Source organism: Copadichromis virginalis, linkage group LG11 (genome assembly GCF_057382275.1).
Source record: "Copadichromis virginalis isolate Kocher_CV1m ecotype Utaka linkage group LG11, C_Virginalis_male_GT1.1, whole genome shotgun sequence".
Classification (NCBI taxonomy): Eukaryota; Metazoa; Chordata; class Actinopteri; order Cichliformes; family Cichlidae; genus Copadichromis; species Copadichromis virginalis.
The window spans coordinates 37633092-37651601 of NC_140628.1; the positions used below are offsets into that span (position 1 = coordinate 37633092).

At 40.5% G+C, this 18510-nt stretch overlaps 2 protein-coding genes and 1 long non-coding RNA gene across 3 annotated transcripts; 1 reads left to right on the plus strand and 2 right to left on the minus strand.

The window, feature by feature from the left end:
- Positions 1 to 5480: 5480 nt before the first annotated feature.
- Positions 5481 to 9765, plus strand: LOC146699392 (ferric reductase 1-like). Its single transcript, XM_085472303.1, has 5 exons — positions 5481 to 6517; positions 7122 to 7180; positions 7558 to 7695; positions 9246 to 9277; positions 9363 to 9765. Exons 1-5 carry the CDS (start codon positions 6393 to 6395, stop codon positions 9450 to 9452), a joined length of 444 nt encoding a protein of 147 aa, XP_085328429.1. The 5' UTR covers positions 5481 to 6392; the 3' UTR covers positions 9453 to 9765.
- Positions 8011 to 9368, minus strand: LOC146699393 (uncharacterized). Its single transcript, XR_014922816.1, has 2 exons — positions 8253 to 9368; positions 8011 to 8165 (listed from the first exon to the last, which is right to left on the minus strand). It is a non-coding gene; the product is annotated as an uncharacterized LOC146699393 (long non-coding RNA).
- A 374-nt stretch (positions 9766 to 10139) lies between the features above and the next one.
- LOC146699394 (uncharacterized) lies at positions 10140 to 13359 on the minus strand. The gene is made up of 4 exons (XM_085472304.1): positions 12507 to 13359; positions 12252 to 12407; positions 11699 to 11788; positions 10140 to 11303 (listed from the first exon to the last, which is right to left on the minus strand). Exons 1-4 carry the CDS (start codon positions 12849 to 12851, stop codon positions 11088 to 11090), a joined length of 807 nt encoding a protein of 268 aa, XP_085328430.1. The 5' UTR covers positions 12852 to 13359; the 3' UTR covers positions 10140 to 11087.
- Between the last annotated feature and the right edge of the window lie 5151 nt (positions 13360 to 18510).

The following is an 18510-nucleotide window of genomic DNA, read 5'->3' on the forward strand; positions in this document are numbered from 1 at the left end:
TTTCATATTTTAAAAAAAAATCCATGGGTTTAATGGGTCCATCATCACTATATTGAGGGCCTTGTATAATAGCCCAACTGCAAAAGTAAAGATTAACGGTGAACTTTCAGATGCTTTCAAGCTTGAAAGGTCCACAAGACAAGGATGCCCACTGAGTCCACTCTTATTTGCTATTTTTATAGAGCCATTGGCTGAAAGGATTAGGCAGAATGGTAACATAAAAGGGATTAATATCACTGGAAGTGAGCAGAAATTGGCCTTGTTTGCAGATGACATTTTGGTTTACTTATCAAAACCTACCGAATCACTTATGGAGCTCATGTCAGTGTTAAAGGAGTATGGGCTATACTCGGGATATAAATTGAATATACAAAAAACACAAGTTCTTAGTAGCTTTTATAGCCCTCCCCAGAATCTGCTCAACAAATACAAACTAAGCTGGGACAAAAGAACTATCAAATATCTGGGCATAAACTTATCAATGGATATAACTAGCTTGGAAGAAATCAACTACCCCCTACTTAAAAAAGATATCATGCTAAATATTAGCAGATGGTCTATCTAAGCATTTCTTCTAGAGTGGACATCATAAAAATGAATATGCTCCCAAAGATATTGTACTTATTCCAGTCTGTTTCTATAGAAAACCCTGATAGATACTTTGTAGAGTGGGATAGGACCCTCTCAAGATTTATATGGGCGGGTAAAAAGCCAAGATTTAAGTTCAAAACACTTCAGCTTCCCAAAGATAAAGGAGGATTAGGCATCCCTTGCCTACAGGATTACTACAGGGCAACACAAATAAGAAATCTGGTGGGCTGGTGTAAACCCGGATACTGTTCAACAGAGAGATGAATCTGGCATTAATATTTGACATCACAACAGAGAGACGAATCTGGCATTAATATCTGACATCACAACAGAGAGACGAATTTGGCATTGATATCTGACATCACAACAGAGAGACGAATTTGGCATTGATATCTGACATCACAACAGAGAGACGAATCTGGCATTAATATTTGACATCACAACAGAGAGACGAATTTGGCATTGATATCTGACATCACAACAGAGAGACGAATTTGGCATTGATATCTGACATCACAACAGAGAGACGAATCTGGCATTAATATTTGACATCACAACAGAGAGACGAATTTGGCATTGATATTTGACATCACAACAGAGAGACGAATCTGGCATTAATATTTGACATCACAACAGAGAGACGAATTTGGCATTGATATTTGACATCACAACAGAGAGACGAATCTGGCATTGATATTTGACATCACAACAGAGAGACGAATCTGGCATTAATATTTGACATCACAACAGAGAGACAAATCTGGCATTAATATTTGACATCACAACAGAGAGACGAATTTGGCATTAATATCTGACATCACAACAGAGAGACGAATCTGGCATTAATATTTGACATCACAACAGAGACACGAATCTGGCATTAATATTTGACATCACAACAGAGAGACGAATCTGGCATTAATATTTGACATCACAACAGAGACACGAATTTGGCATTAATATCTGACATCACAACAGAGACACGAATTTGGCATTGATATTTGACATCACAACAGAGAGACGAATCTGGCATTAATATCTGACATCACAACAGAGAGACGAATTTGGCATTGATATCTGACATCACAACAGAGAGACGAATTTGGCATTAATATTTGACATCACAACAGAGACACGAATCTGGCATTGATATCTGACATCACAACAGAGAGACGAATCTGGCATTAATATTTGACATCACAACAGAGACACGAATCTGGCATTGATATTTGACATCACAACAGAGACACGAATCTGGCATTGATATCTGACATCACAACAGAGAGACGAATTTGGCATTAATATTTGACATCACAACAGAGACACGAATCTGGCATTGATATCTGACATCACAACAGAGAGACGAATCTGGCATTAATATTTGACATCACAACAGAGACACGAATCTGGCATTAATATTTGACATCACAACAGAGACACGAATCTGGCATTGATATCTGACATCACAACAGAGACACGAATCTGGCATTGATATCTGACATCACAACAGAGAGACGAATCTGGCATTGATATTTGACATCACAACAGAGACACGAATCTGGCATTGATATCTGACATCACAACAGAGAGACGAATCTGGCATTGATATCTGACATCACAACAGAGAGATGAATCTGGCATTAATATCTGACATCACAACAGAGAGACGAATCTGGCATTAATATTTGACATCACAACAGAGACACGAATCTGGCATTGATATCTGACATCACAACAGAGAGACGAATCTGGCATTGATATCTGACATCACAACAGAGAGACGAATCTGGCATTAATATTTGACATCACAACAGAGACACGAATCTGGCATTGATATTTGACATCACAACAGAGAGACTGGATGTCAATGTCAGAAAGATGACTGTGATGTCAGAACCCTCTAAATCTTGTAATTTACAGATGGTAAATGGCCTGTATTTGCATAGCGCTTTACTAGTCCCTAAGGACCCCAAAGCACTTTACACATCCAGTCATCCACCCATTCACACACTGGTGATGGCAGCTACATTGTAGCCACAGCCACCCTGGGGCGCACTGACAGAGATATTTAATTCCAAATGATTTGACTGCATCATTGCGTCTTTGAGTTATGACCCAAACTCTCTATCAACTTTGTGAATAAATTCACGTCCCCCTGTGACCTCATAATTACACCACAGTTCAGATGGCATGAATGAGTCATGAGGTCACACCAACAGTGACAACATCAGCAGTGACATCACTAAAGTTGCCAGGTGAGTCCATAAATAGAACCCGTGACGTGGAGCAGGTACCGCCGTTTTGGACAATGCCACGACGCAGGTATAGACGCAGACATGCGAGGTCTTCTCGCCCCGTTCGCAGACACAAGAGACCCCACAAGGCCTCGGGTGTCCGCAGACGTGGGAGAAGATACCGTCGCAGACATTAGACAATCTCAATAAACATGTAGGATGAACATCAAAACTTTGGTCCAATCAAGTTTTTTTTAGATAACATATGTTGTTGTTGTTCTGTGTGTGTTTGTTATCAATGTTGTGGAAAAAAGTTAAGCTTAGTAAGCCATCAAGCACTGATCACTCGTAGAAGAGCACCAATAGGAGACAGAACTAATTAGAAGGTGTTATTATTCAGTCTGTACATCGAATAGAAGGCACTAACCACAAGGTGATCTTCAATTCATCTCTGTGTGAATGTGAACGGGGCGAGAAGACCCCCACTAACTGCATGTCCCTAGACTGTGGGAGGAAGCTCGAGAGAACATCCAGACTCCACACAAAGACCCCGGCCTGATGAGGCTAGGGTCCTGAGTTCGATACCCTAAACTGAACGCAGGACAGAGGAAGGGATGGGTGATGTTCATGTGCGCCCAGGTGTATGATGTGGCTCTTTGTCTGTGACTGGTTGGCTGTCCCAGCCCTGGCCCTTCATGTATTTCAGTAATGTCCTTTTCTCCCGTCTCGTTTACATGTTTTTCCCTTGTGACCCATTCCTTCTGTCACGTGTGTTTCCCCCCCAGCCATCATGTTCTGCTTGTGCTTAGTTATGTCCATGTCTTATCTCCTGTCCCCTTTTCCCTCTGTATGTATTCACAGTGTACATGTTCCTCGTCGGTTCGTCATGCTAAGTCTGCGTGTCTTATTCCGTCATGTGTCATGTATCACTCCAAATCTCACTGACTTTAACTAATAATAACTGTTTGCTGAGTGTTATGTCTAAAAGGTATTGCACAATCGCCTCTAGTAGAGGATCAGGTTTGTTTTCCACTGATAATGGATTTTAACATGACTGACCAATGATTGTGGAGCACGTCAATGTAGGATCTTATAAATACAACGAGCAAACTTAAATGTTTTAAAATGTTCAAAATATTAATATATTATATTTCTGAAGTATGACGGAAGGAAAAAGTTAAATTTTTTTCATATTTTAAAAAAAAATCCATGGGTTTAATGGGTCCATCATCACTATATTGAGGGCCTTGTATAATAGCCCAACTGCAAAAGTAAAGATTAACGGTGAACTTTCAGATGCTTTCAAGCTTGAAAGGTCCACAAGACAAGGATGCCCACTGAGTCCACTCTTATTTGCTATTTTTATAGAGCCATTGGCTGAAAGGATTAGGCAGAATGGTAACATAAAAGGGATTAATATCACTGGAAGTGAGCAGAAATTGGCCTTGTTTGCAGATGACATTTTGGTTTACTTATCAAAACCTACCGAATCACTTATGGAGCTCATGTCAGTGTTAAAGGAGTATGGGCTATACTCGGGATATAAATTGAATATACAAAAAACACAAGTTCTTAGTAGCTTTTATAGCCCTCCCCAGAATCTGCTCAACAAATACAAACTAAGCTGGGACAAAAGAACTATCAAATATCTGGGCATAAACTTATCAATGGATATAACTAGCTTGGAAGAAATCAACTACCCCCTACTTAAAAAAGATATCATGCTAAATATTAGCAGATGGTCTATCTAAGCATTTCTTCTAGAGTGGACATCATAAAAATGAATATGCTCCCAAAGATATTAAACTTATTCCAGTCTGTTTCTATAGAAAACCCTGATAGATACTTTGTAGAGTGGGATAGGACCCTCTCAAGATTTATATGGGCGGGTAAAAAGCCAAGAGTTAAGTTCAAAACACTTCAGCTTCCCAAAGATAAAGGAGGATTAGGCATCCCTTGCCTACAGGATTACTACAGGGCAACACAAATAAGAAATCTGGTAGGCTGGTGTAAACCCGGATACTGTTCAACAGAGAGATGAATCTGGCATTGATATTTGAGATCACAACAGAGAGATGAATCTGGCATTGATATCTGACATCACAACAGAGAGACGAATCTGGCATTGATATCTGACATCACAACAGAGAGATGAATCTGGCATTGATATCTGACATCACAACAGAGAGACGAATCTGGCTTTGATATTTGACATCACAACAGAGAGACTGGATGTCAATGTCAGAAAGATGACTGTGATGTCAGAACCCTCTAAATCTTGTAATTTACAGATGGTAAATGGCCTGTATTTGCATAGCGCTTTACTAGTCCCTAAGGACCCCAAAGCACTTTACACATCCAGTCATCCACCCATTCACACACTGGTGATGGCAGCTACATTGTAGCCACAGCCACCCTGGGGCGCACTGACAGAGATATTTAATTCCAAATGATTTGACTGCATCATTGCGTCTTTGAGTTATGACCCAAACTCTCTATCAACTTTGTGAATAAATTCACGTCCCCCTGTGACCTCATAATTACACCACAGTTCAGATGGCATGAATGAGTCATGAGGTCACACCAACAGTGACAACATCAGCAGTGACATCACTAAAGTTGCCAGGTGAGTCCATAAATACAACCCGTGACGTGGAGCAGGTACCGCCGTTTTGGACAATGCCACGACGCAGGTATAGACGCAGACATGCGAGGTCTTCTCGCCCCGTTCGCAGACACAAGAGACCCCACAAGGCCTCGGGTGTCCGCAGACGTGGGAGAAGATACCGTCGCAGACATTAGACAATCTCAATAAACATGTAGGATGAACATCAAAACTTTGGTCCAATCAAGTTTTTTTTAGATAACATATGTTGTTGTTGTTTTGTGTGTGTTTGTTATCAATGTTGTGGAAAAAAGTTAAGCTTAGTAAGCCATCAAGCACTGATCACTCGTAGAAGAGCACCAATAGGAGACAGAACTAATTAGAAGGTGTTATTATTCAGTCTGTACATCGAATAGAAGGCACTAACCACAAGGTGATCTTCAATTCATCTCTGTGTGAATGTGAACGGGGCGAGAAGACCCCCACTAACTGCATGTCCCTAGACTGTGGGAGGAAGCTCGAGAGAACATCCAGACTCCACACAAAGACCCCGGCCTGATGAGGCTAGGGTCCTGAGTTCGATACCCTAAACTGAACGCAGGACAGAGGAAGGGATGGGTGATGTTCATGTGCGCCCAGGTGTATGATGTGGCTCTTTGTCTGTGACTGGTTGGCTGTCCCAGCCCTGGCCCTTCATGTATTTCAGTAATGTCCTTTTCTCCCGTCTCGTTTACATGTTTTTCCCTTGTGACCCATTCCTTCTGTCACGTGTGTTTCCCCCCCAGCCATCATGTTCTGCTTGTGCTTAGTTATGTCCATGTCTTATCTCCTCCAGTCTGCAAGTTGCATCCACAGGCAAGATTAATATACCCCTTCAAAGTGTTTTTTTTTTCTTTTCTCTTGATATTCATTAAGCACTCTTTAGTTGTGTGTTTCAGCTCTCAGACTGATATTTATGCCCCATGATTAGCACTGTTAATGTGTTTGGTATCCAGGGAGCACATCCAGTGTTGGGGTGCCTGGTTATGATCCTCTCACTCATCCAGCCTATCGGGGCCTTGCTGCGCTGCGGACCACAACATCACCTGTATGTATCCATCTGTGTGTGTTTAATTAATATACTATATCATGCCTATACACATTTAAGAATACTCTGTTCAAATATTATTTAAAAAAAAATTAAAAATGGCCTCACTTTTTTTTTCTCTACAATTATTTAACAAATTTTGAAAACACGATAAACCAAAGGAATGGGGCAGTACATGCTTAATGACTAAATGCACTGCTCACGCGGCAAAGTGAGGTTATAAAGTTATTTGATAACCCTAAGAGTTGTATTCATACTTCAGCCATAAAAGTTTTTAAAATTTCAAACTTTTGCAAAGTGTAGCCTGCATGTGCTTTATCAGAGCACACTTTCACACTGAAACACCAAGTAGGAAACTAATTTGCACATGACTCGTGAAAGTTATTCCTTCCTCTTAGTAATAATGGTACTTTTAATAAATATAGCCTGGTTGTAGCTTTGGAGGCCAGACTCAGTAAATGAAATATTTTTTAAGTGAAATATAGATTTAGTAAAATTGTATGTTCAGTAATGATACTTGTTTTCATAAATTGGATGCAGGAGAAATCTTAGACAAGAACTTCAGAAGCTGATGATTTTATAGTTCTTCTCTTTTCTTTGATAGGAGGTATCTGTTCAACTGGACACATTTTTTAAATGCGGTGGTAATAAAATCTATAGCTGGTAAGCTTGTGTTTTACTTCATTCTACCATCTTGCATATATGAATAGAATAGAATAGAATTCAACTTTATTGTCATTGCACATGCACAGGTACAGGGCAACGAAATGCAGTTTGCATCCATCCAGAAGTGCTTAGTGATATAGATATATTACAATATATATTAGCAATAATATAGATATGTAAGTATATTACAGAAATGGGTCTATTATGTTATAATGTACACGGTATGAAGTATGTTGTGAATATTCTATAACTACAAGTATGTACAGGCTGTAGTGAGTACAAGCTATGTACAGGATATGCTAACATTTTCAATAGCAGACACACTGTCACCCATGCTGCTCGTCTTAAAATGCCTGCTTCTTTGTGTCACACAGTGGCAGCCATATTTACAGGCCTGGACAGGATTGACAGTGATGATGGGTGGCTATTGAAAGTGATGGGTGGCTTCTTTGCCTGGGAAGTTCTCTTCATCATCATTTTGGAGGTCCATGATTGGGTAGTTAAACACAGAGGTAAGCCTTTTTTTTTGCATTTCAGTGATGAAGGAAAAAATCATCACTACCCATATACACTTTAATGACAAAAACCAATCTAGACCCAACAGTCCATTTGCACGGTGAAGAGCCACCTGATCAGTTCAGCAGCATTTAGCTGACTGAGCAAAGAGTATAACCCCTGTACACCTCAGAATGTGGTTGGATGGGTAAAATAAACAGCACTGTATCACAAGATTTTCTGTGTATAACACAGCAGCATCAAATATTTGTCACGGTACGGCATGGCACACCGTGGAAGGAGTGGGGAAGGAGGACCCAGGCGCGGTGCTCTACGTATAGACAGTGTTTATTTACAGAGGGTGATATCAAACAACAATAAATCCCCGTGTTTCTCCCCAGACTCCCGTGTCGTGTCCTCCAAGTGCTCTCTGCTCCCGTGTCTGCACTCCCGGTGCTCGCTGCTCCTTAAGCCTTCCACGCTCCTCCTGCGGGAAACAATAGCGGCAGCAGTCAGGACACTGAACAATGGCAGGCATACACTACACGACCAAAACCTAAACTGGGTAACTAACGTGGAGTCCCAAGCAATGATCCCGCGTCGGTGGGAGCTCCAAGACTCTCTTAAGTAGCTCCCCCGACGAGGCCTGATCAGCAGCAGGTGTGTGGCTTCGGGTGTGGCCAGTCCCCTTGCAGGGCCACACCCTCCAGGCCTGACGCCGCCTATAAACAAGTGCTCAGCCACCCACACACACATATACACAAGCACAGGGAAGGGGGAGCAACACCAAAATACACAGCAATAATAATAATAATAATATAATACATGACTGCTCAGGGATCCTGGGTCGCCCAGTCCCAGGACCCTGACAATATTGGTATTTATGAATTGATGAGTGAAAACGCGTAAGAATGTCTCAATGGTAGTCTGCTGGAACAAAAGCTGTTACACTTTAACTGTGCTGAAGTACAGCGACAAAGGAATCTTTATCTTTCGATTTATTAAATGCATGAAAATACTCTGGGAATACTATACACGAAGGCTCAGCTCATGCACCACCAACCTAATGTTATCAGAGAGAACTTGCATTGAAATGTCTCAACTGAGACTATCCAATTTTGGACACGTGTAGTTTGACAATGCTGTGGCTCAATGTGTGGCTCAGTCACACAAATTATTAAAAAAAAATATGATCACAACCTCTTTGTGTCTACAAAAACTGGTTAATGTTTGGTGATTTTTAAAAAATGTTTTACCCCCCCGTGCCGCACACACTTTCCATGACCAATGGCAACTTGACATGCTAAATGTTTACATAGAGCTTCCAGCACATTGTTATCGTTCTGAAAGTTGTTGTTTTTTTGTTTTTTTTCAATCACCACAACTACTCAACTCGACTCAATTTTATTTAAATTGATTTCAAATTGTTCTTCTTCTGTTAAAGCTTAAAACTAATATCATAACTCAACCTGTATAAATAAAATGATTAAAAACATAGCTGACTGCTTTAGTTCACTTCAGTTAATGTGCCCTGCAATATTTCACTGTTCTTTGCTCTGGGTTTCAGATGATACTGCTGATCAAATGGAATCAGCATTGGTAAGCTGAAAGAAATATAAAAGCAAGCAATCACTGATTGCCACAAGATGGAGTATTTCTAATATAATTTTACTTTTTTTGTCAGGTCAAAGGTGACAGTTGCCTGATCGCTGTGTACCTTCTGGGAAACCTTTGCTTTTTGGTGGCACTTCTGGTTGGAATTGGAGAAAAATGAGCAGCAGCAGAATCTTCCAGAGTGTTTCCCTGTAGTTTTGTTGAATTTTATCATCAATTTTAACATACTTGATGAGAGACTGCACTGGAAATTCAGACCCACTGATGCATCAGTTGGCGAATCCTGGAAAGTTTCTCAGTAATGTCTTTAAAAAATATTACTTATGTTTTTTTTCTCTTTTGCTTTTAGTTGATAATTAAGGTGTACTTTCAATCAGCATTCAATTTCACTGGGCCAAGCATTACTGTCGTGTGTGTGTGTGTGTGTGTGTATAATATGTCTCACAGTTGCAAAGAAAGAAGTAGTTTCAGTCGCCTTTACACTCTAAAAAAAGATCTGCTGGCTTAACTTAAAAAAATTAAGGTAACAATTTGCATGGATCTTTTTAAGTTACTTCAGCTTAGCCACTATAGCGTAAATGCCACAAGAGTTCTCTAGTTAGGCAAACTCTGTTCCTTACGTACAAACAACATGATTTGCTTTGTCCTCTACAAGCTTAATTAAGTTGAACCAACTTAATTTTAATTGTTTAAAAATTACTCCATTTAGTTATTAAAACTTATTTTTTTACTTTTATTCTACTCAGAAATATCCATGCAAATTGTTACCTTAATTTTTTTGAGTACTAATAACTTACAATAACTTATAACTTACAATTATACAATAAATTACACATTGAAATTCCAGTTTTATGATCAAACTGTTTATTAGAACACCAGTCCACCATTCCAGACTCATTGACATTTCAATAGCAGACAAAATTGTTGCCTCCATAAAATAAATGACATAAAACACCCCTGTAAATCTGTCTCAAAAAGACTGAACATTTTGACAGTCATGCTCTGATTCAAGTTTGTTTGTGTTAAAGTGATAGTTTAGGTTTTTTTTAAGTATGAAGTACATTGTGAGTATATTACACACAGTAGACAGCAGTCACCACATTCCTGCCACCGACACGCACGATAGGCTCAGTTTGTTTGTGTGACTTTGGTAAATCTGAACTAACCCGAACTAACACCAAAGTCACCAAATAACACAATTACACTTACTGATCAAGGCAGCAGGAGACCAGCAACTCCTGTGTGCTGTCAGGTAAAATTGCTGTTTTTGTCCATGGACGCTGGTGGGCCAGAGCGATTGAAACAACAAGCAGTAGAACTTCTCTTTCCCCACAGAAAAGGCTGTCTGATAGCAAAATAAAGCAGTAAACATATTCTTGATATAATGTACATTTAAAACTGACATCAGTTTTATTAGGATGGAGGCTCATCTTGCGTGCCGGTGGCCCCGTCTGCTTCTCCGTAGGTGGAGCTTACTGACTGCCATCTACTGTGTGTAATACACTCACTATACATATGTACCTCATACAGCCTCACTTCAAAAGACCCGAGCTATCCTTTTAAAGTGCATTATTTTGAACTAGGTGTACTTAATGCTCAACGCTCAACTTTACACCTACTGCCTACTGTACAGTATGTAACACAACACATTGCAAACAACAGTGGAACATTTCCCGTTTAATTTGAGGATAGCCTCACTCTTCACATTTTTTAGTACAACAGTTTACTTTTTAGTGACATTACCTTAGGACTGGCTTTCAGATCATCCAGCTCGAGGAATATCTTTTGAAACACTTCAAAAGTGTTTTTCAAAAGTGTTTTTCAGTTCTTTTGGGTAGCTGAGGTTGAGTGCATATATCAGCCCCATTAGCAAGGCACAGGCTCTGGGTACATCCAGGTCTGCTAGGACTTCTGTTCCTTCAAGTATGATCTGTGCGCTGGCTGGATCAGACGTTGTGGCACCTCTGGTTACAATCTTCATCACTTCATTGGTAATATCCCCGCCACCATCCTGGTAGGTCAGAATCAATATAAATGTTTTAAGTAATCATACTTATACATGAGAGTAACACAAAATAGGGCTGCAACTAACAATTTTCTCGATTATCTGATTAGTTGTTTGGTCCAGAAAATGTCAGAAAATGGTGAAAAATGTCAATGTTTCTCAGAGCCCAATATGATGACCTCAAATGTCAAACATATTCAGTTTGCTGTCATAGAGGAGTAAAGAAACCCCAAACCATTCACATTTATGAAGCTGAAACCAGAGAATTTGGACTTCTTTTTCTAAAATAATTACTTAAACCGATCAATCAATTATCAAAATAGTTGCCGATTAATTTAGAAATCAATTAATAATAGATTAGATCGTACCTCTAATACAAAGTATAGTCATGTCTGATTTACCTGCTCTTTGAAGAGATCCTCCTCCTTTTCCCTGAGATACACCACTAAGCCACGGATAGCGACCTCTCGCCTTCTCTCCACAGAATCGTCCTGTGAATAAGAAAAAGAATGTCGAACTGCTCTTCGAGGAGGATGGGTTTTTGATAATTACATCCAAAAAAAAAAAAAAAAAAAAAAAAAAAAAAGGATTGACTTTATATGGCCTGAACTGTACCAATTATAGATTTCCAGTGATAATCAAAGTAATGAATTGATCATTTCAAAGAGCCATTTCTCTGAAATGATCAATTCATGAACTTGAAAAATCCAGGTAACAAATAGAAAAACTGGAAAATCTTGCAAATTACTCTGCCAATCATGATCCACATCACCTATAATTTGTTTTATTATTAAGTATTTATAGTTTTAATTGATATTTGTGCCTCAAGCTCTAAACAATAATTTGACATAGTTGAGTTGTAAACAGCTACCTTTTAAGACTCAATATCACCTATTGGAAAAAAAAAAAGTGGATTATCCTATTTGAAATAAACTACATTTCATTCATTCATACCTCTAGCAGCATGTTCTGGATGCGCCGAATGCGCATTTTTGCAGCCCCTCCTCTTGAGGACAGCAAGGACATTATTTTCTGAGAGTACTGGTCCAGCTTTGCCATGAATGTTGTCTCCAGGTTAACAGTGGTGATCCTTCTGAATTCTTGGTTTATCTGTATAAAAAAAAGGCACAAATAGGCACAACATGTTAATGTATACAATTTACTTTAAAAGAATACATACTGCAAATTATCTTATGGAAAAATATTTACCTGAACTGCATCAAAAAGAGCAGGCCATCTTTCTTTCAGGTCATTGATTTTTGGTGCTTGATTGACAACTTCCTGCCTGCGAATGGAGAATGTCTTCGCCATTTTGTCACTGATGATCTGACAGTTGTCCCTCTTCCTCACTTCACTGAGGAGCTCCACTCTTCCATATTCCAAACTTTCTTCCGTTTCTCCTTGTGGGTGAGGAGGTAAATAGTTCACTTCTGACTTTTTTGGCTTTTTGACATTCTTTGCAGGTGCTTTCTCATGTAGTCGCTTCTTTCTGAGAGAGTTCACATCAAGTTCAGGGCATCCGAGCCCTCTCAACTTGGTTCTATAGTTGCCCATTTTATATTTTAGTCTCTGTTGCCATCCATAGCATCCATTATATGACCCTGGTTCTTTAAGGCAAGGATGCTTCTGAATCAGCGCCTCAGCAACATCCACAAACTGTGCGCTTGTTGGGTAGGCAACATACTGAAAGACGCTTTCAGCCAGTCTCTCAAGGATGTCTGGAAGGATTGAGGTAAAGTTGAGTGGAATTCCATCCTTCTTGAAAGCTTCATTTCCTGAGGCAAGCAAAAGCTCTGTGTCATAGGCAAAGCGAGGTACAGGAAATTCAGCCGGCCACCGCTGTGATCGCTGAATCCCATGTTCAGGTGATGATAGAATCAGTGTATCCTGGGATCCGGATGAGCAACTGCTTTGGGGAGGACCGACGGCGGTCACTGAAGTACTGACTGAGGTTGCTGAGCTATAGATGGAGGTTTCTGATTCACTTTCAAAGGAAGTGTTCACTTCAGTTAAGTTCAGAGTAAATGTGGGAGGTTCAACAATGTTAACCACTTTTATTGTGTCCTTGTTGTCACTTGTTGAGGTAAGACTGAAATATTCCTCTCCAAAATCAGCATCCTTGTAATGCAAAGTAAAATTCCCTTGAAGCCCAAATGTCTCTCTTACAATGGACTGAAGTTCACCCACAGTCCCAGGGAGGCCATGAGGTAAGTCAAGTTTGCGAATGTCATGGTCCTGAAGAACGATCCTAAGTTTGGTTTGATGAGACATTGGAGCGTCTGTAAGAGAAACCACACGCTTCAGTTTGATTTATAGAATACATCCAGTGTCAACCTTAAGACATTAAGTATCAGAGGTAAATATTACCTTTGATAAGCTAAGGACTTTTCATCACCTTTGAGATATTAGCTTGCATGCAGAAAGGAACTAAGGTAGTGATTACGTCTCTAATCATTAGCTTTCACATTACACTGTGACATTTTATATATGCTTTTTGTCAAAATTGACTACTGCGAAACTGAGTGCCCATTTATATACCTGCTTTTAGTTTGACTAAATGTTTGAAACATTTATTTCTATGGAAAATAACAGGAGTCTTTTTTCATCTTCTTAATATTTTCCATTTTTCCATTGAAGCATAATGTAATAAATGCAAAACTACAAAGATCACAAAATTACAGTAGCTGAAAGTAATGTCACATGTCACATAAAAGCTACAACCATAACATTTTCAGTTATATGCCAGTCATATTTACAACTACTACTCAGATTTACTTTTGTTTCTGCATACTAGTGGGAGTCAAGAGATTCATCTCTTTTTGCTCTAAGAAATGGCATGATCTGAGATTAAAAGGCGTTCCAGGCTTTTTTATTATTATTATTGTCCAATGTCTGATGGTAGATATAACATTCTCACTTGAACTGTAAAAAACAAAACACTTATACAAGGTAAACATATTAGCCAGCAAATCAAATCTTTCACACATCAGATGGTGCAAGGCCAGGTGAAAATGATTAACTTAAGTTTGAGATACATACGTTAATGTAAACAGCCTTTTTGTTTTCTTCATGAAATCATGACCTCACCTATAAAGAGTATTTTTGGTTATGCATTTTATCCCAGAACTGCCTGGTGTGTAAAGTCAAACAAATGAGAAACTGTTAATGACCACTACACATGGACATAAATGTAACGCTTCTGGGTAACAATACGCTTCCCTGCAACAGTGTATGCTGCCATTGGGAAGATGTCAGACAACTCACTCAGCTCAATCACCTTAACACTTCTTGTGTTTTCGAGTTCATAGCTTCTAAGATGTTCAATATACCATGCATTTAAACATTTCACAATAAAGCAAACCTTTCCGTTGACAACAGCTATCTGAATCAACTCCACAAAATCTGGAAGGCAACCTGTTGAGCCATGTGCCAAGATCATTCCAGTGGAGTAACTGGTGCCACTGCAACACACTGTAGTTGCCATCTGGACAAACGACTCGCTGGGGAATTTTACTTGCAGTGCTTTTTTTATGTCTTCCCTCAGCACAGTCAAATCCACTATTGACAGTTTTGTTGCCTGCAGAGATGGTGGAACAACTGCACCACCATGTAGATGGTGTGCAACCATGAACTGATGCTTCACTGCAAGAGACAACAGAATGTTTCGGAAGCTGTGGGTATGCCTGACCACACGCTTGAAAAAGCTGTGTTTAGCTTCAAAGCGCATAGTCCAAAGAGATACAAGGGGACCAAAAGCCTTTATTAGCTGTGGGTAGTGCTCTAGAAAATGATGCTTTGGAATAAGTCTTTCCTGAGGGAAAGTCTCCAGGAATCTGTGTCGATGCTCAGAAATCTTGCTTTCAAGGAAACAAATAGGTCTGTATGCACAGGAGAAAGGACAAGTTCAACTATGTCCTTCAGGTTCAGGATGACCAGCCACGTTGGTTCACTCTCTGGTATTCTTTCTCCAACTATCAGGGGAAGGAGGCGAAGTAAAGCCCAATTCTCATGGGCATTTCCAGCGACAGTCTTTCTTGTAGCAAAAGCCAGTGGAACTGCTTGTGGTGAATCAGATTTATCTGCCCATCTGTATGGGAACTCTTTGATCAATTTATTTAGTTCATCAAGTGCGAAATATTTTTTTTTGATTAAGGCATTTAAGCACAGTGCTAACTCGAAAGGTACAATACCTTCAAAGAGGTCGTGGAGCAAATCAGGTGGGTAGCCAGATAAAACATCAAAATGTTTTAGTCTTTCAGTCAGTGGGCACTGTCTCTTTACTCCATAACAATGATTATGTCCCTGTGCTGTCTGAACATGAGCCTTGTGCTCTTGTATTGTCCTAGGCTTAAATGCTCCAGTTCTAACTTCACTTACTTGGAATTGGGATCTTTCTCCAAGACAGAACCTGCAGACGTGTGTACTTGAGAAGCTCTCCACAAATCCTCCGATAGAGTGGGCGCCAAGGTTATCTGCAACAACACAATACACAGTACCTTTGACTCGAATGTCTAATGAAGGAATGTAAAGTCCTTCTTCTTCAAGGCTGGCAAGATCTTTTAGCATTGGCTCAAACACAGCACTATAGCCAAACTTTTTGATATCATCAGCCTTGCAGAGAATGGCAAGGTATATCGATGTTAGTGATGATCTGAGCAATGGTGGCACATTTGCTAAAACCCAATACACAGCAGTAATTTTGTGCTTTTTTCTTGAAGTGCCAAGTGGATTACACACTTCAAAATCATCCACATACAGAATAAGAGAAATAGCTGGATTGTTTTCTGACAGCAATGTATTGTTTTTAAAATGTGTGCCATCCTGAAATGATTTGTATTGACTTTCGGAACTGCTGTCTGCTTCATTACTAGATGTGAGCAAATCCTGGATCTCTTTTTTCTTCAAAACCTCATGCAAAGACTTCAAAATAGGTACATTGTTACGTTTCGGTGTGTCAGTGTTTTGTTTTTGCATGACTTATGTATTTCCTGCTTTACTCTGAAAGTCTGTGTTATCTTAGTGTGTTCAGTTTACATTTTCCCTGTCTCGTCAGTTCTAATTTGCCCCAGCTGTGTTTCCCTCCTGTGGTCCATTCCCTGATTGCTCCTTCTATGTATTTAAGCCTTGTGTTTCAGTATGTCATGGTCGCGATCTCCCCCGTGTTGTAAATAGTTTGGTGTTTTGTTGTAAATAAATAGTTTGTTGTAAATACTTTCGTTTCGGGATTTTGGTGGTGAGCTTTAGTGGGGTTTTTGTGTGTGTTTTTTTTTCTTTATTTTTACTTTTTTTCGTGTTGCACTCCGGTTGCCTAGGCCGGGGTGTAACATATAGGGGCTCGTCCGGGATCGCTGGAGGGTCCGAAGGAGGGACAGCTTCGGCCTTCTGTCTTCGCTGGAGGGTCCGAGGGACCGCTCCAGCCTTCATCCGCCTTCGCTGGAGGATCCGAGGGACCGCTCCAACCTTCTGCAGCTGGTGGGCTGCGTGTCCGTGTGTGCAGCTGGTGGGCTGCGTGTCCGTGTGTGCAGCTGGTGGGCTGCGTGTCCGTGTGTGCAGCTGGTGGGCTGCGTGTCCATGTGTGCAGCTAGTGGGCTGCTCATCTGCCTTCGCTGGAGCGTCCGAGGGACCGCTCCAGCCTTCATCCGCCTCTGCTGGAGGGTCCGGGGGACCGCACCAGCCTTCGTCGTCTGCTGGAGGGTCCGTGGGACCGCTCCAGCCTCCATCAGCTTCGTCTGCCTTCATCCGCCTTCGCTGGGGGGAGGGTCCGTGGGACCGCCCCAGCCTTTGTCGTCGCTGGAGGGTCCGTGGGACCGCTCCAGCCTTCATCCGCCTTCGCTGGAGGGTCCGAGGGACCGCTCCAGCCTTCGTCGTCTGCTGGAGGGTCAGTGGGACCGCTCCAGCCTCCATCAGCTTCGTCTGCCTTCGTTTCAGCCTTCGTTTGTCTGAATCAAACTTTTCACTTGGGGTTACATGTTTGATTTTTGGGTAGGGGGAAATGTTACGTTTCGGTGTGTCAGTGTTTTGTTTTTGCATGACTTATGTATTTCCTGCTTTACTTTGAAAGTCTGTGTTATCTTAGTGTGTTCAGTTTACATTTTCCCTGTCTCGTCAGTTCTAATTTGCCCCAGCTGTGTTTCCCTCCTGTGGTCCATTCCCTGATTGCTCCTATGTATTTAAGCCTTGTGTTTCAGTATGTCATGGTCGCGATCTCCCCCGTGTTGTAAATAGTTTGGTGTTTTGTTGTAAATAAATAGTTTGTTGTAAATACTTTCGTTTCGGGATTTTGGTGGTGAGCTTTAGTGGGGTTTTTGTGTGTGGTTTTTTTTTCTTTATTTTTACTTTTTTTTGTGTTGCACTCCGGTTGCCTAGGCCGGGGTGTAACAACATATTGAAAACTTCTCTTCTCCCTGGCACTGAGCATATATTCTATGGGTTCCACCACGGAAAAATGCTCCTTGAAATATTCTCTTCTTTTGTAGGAGGTGGAAAGAGGACCATTATGCCCTAGGGCTAATGTAATTGGGTTGCACTCACATAGGTCTGTTACCATCTCAGAGATGATCAAATCATCAACTTCACAATTATGCTTTTTTAAGCATGACTGTAAAATCTCTTTTAAAATAGGACCTGAAGCTGATGAGGAGATAAAGTGTAGCTCTTCAACTAACTCATCAATACACCGTTGTGGTACATTGAATATGCTTTCCAACTTAAGCAGCACGTGGGCTACATGTTTTTCTATTAAATTCGGCAATTCTCTTATTTCATTACCTTCAGGGTCTTCACTCACTGCACCTTCAGTATCGTCTTCATCCACAGGATCATCCCCTGCATTTAGAGGATTGACACACCTCTGCAAAAGCTCAGGCTTGAAGTCATCAAGTGTATGAGGAGTGTGTTTCCGGCTCCTATGAGAGGCAAATGTTCCATGAATGTTTGTTTTGAAAGGACAATTTTCAAAAACACAAGACACAGTTTCCTGTTTCTTTAAATGACGACCAATATGCTCAAAGTATTCTCTTTCTGTGGAGATAGTGTTTAAAGAACAACATGGACATTTAAATGACAGTACAGTGGACAGTGTCACTGACTCACGGGTCGAGTGAGTTCTTGACAGATGGGTTCGCAGGCTGCCCCATGTTTTAAATGAGCAATAACACTCCCAATAAAGACAAGGGTGAAATTCTCCACCATGACCATGTCTTAATCTATAATG

What these genes read in the sequence shown, in the direction of transcription:
- LOC146699392 (XM_085472303.1), top strand. Translation starts at nt 6,393, where the DNA reads ATGATTAGCACTGTTAATGTGTTTGGTATCCAGGGAGCACATCCAGTG. An exon ending in TTGGGTAGTTAAACACAGAG is followed by an intron (nt 7,696 to 9,245) that starts GTAAGCCTTTTT and finishes TCTGGGTTTCAG; the next exon opens with ATGATACTGCTGATCAAATG. An exon ending in ATCAAATGGAATCAGCATTG is followed by an intron (nt 9,278 to 9,362) that starts GTAAGCTGAAAG and finishes TTTTTTTGTCAG; the next exon opens with GTCAAAGGTGACAGTTGCCT.
- LOC146699394 (XM_085472304.1), bottom strand. Translation starts at nt 12,851, where the DNA reads ATGGGCAACTATAGAACCAAGTTGAGAGGGCTCGGATGCCCTGAACTT. An exon ending in TCCAGAACATGCTGCTAGAG is followed by an intron (nt 11,789 to 12,251) that starts GTATGAATGAAT and finishes TCTTATTCACAG; the next exon opens with GACGATTCTGTGGAGAGAAG. An exon ending in AGGATCTCTTCAAAGAGCAG is followed by an intron (nt 11,304 to 11,698) that starts GTAAATCAGACA and finishes CTGACCTACCAG; the next exon opens with GATGGTGGCGGGGATATTAC.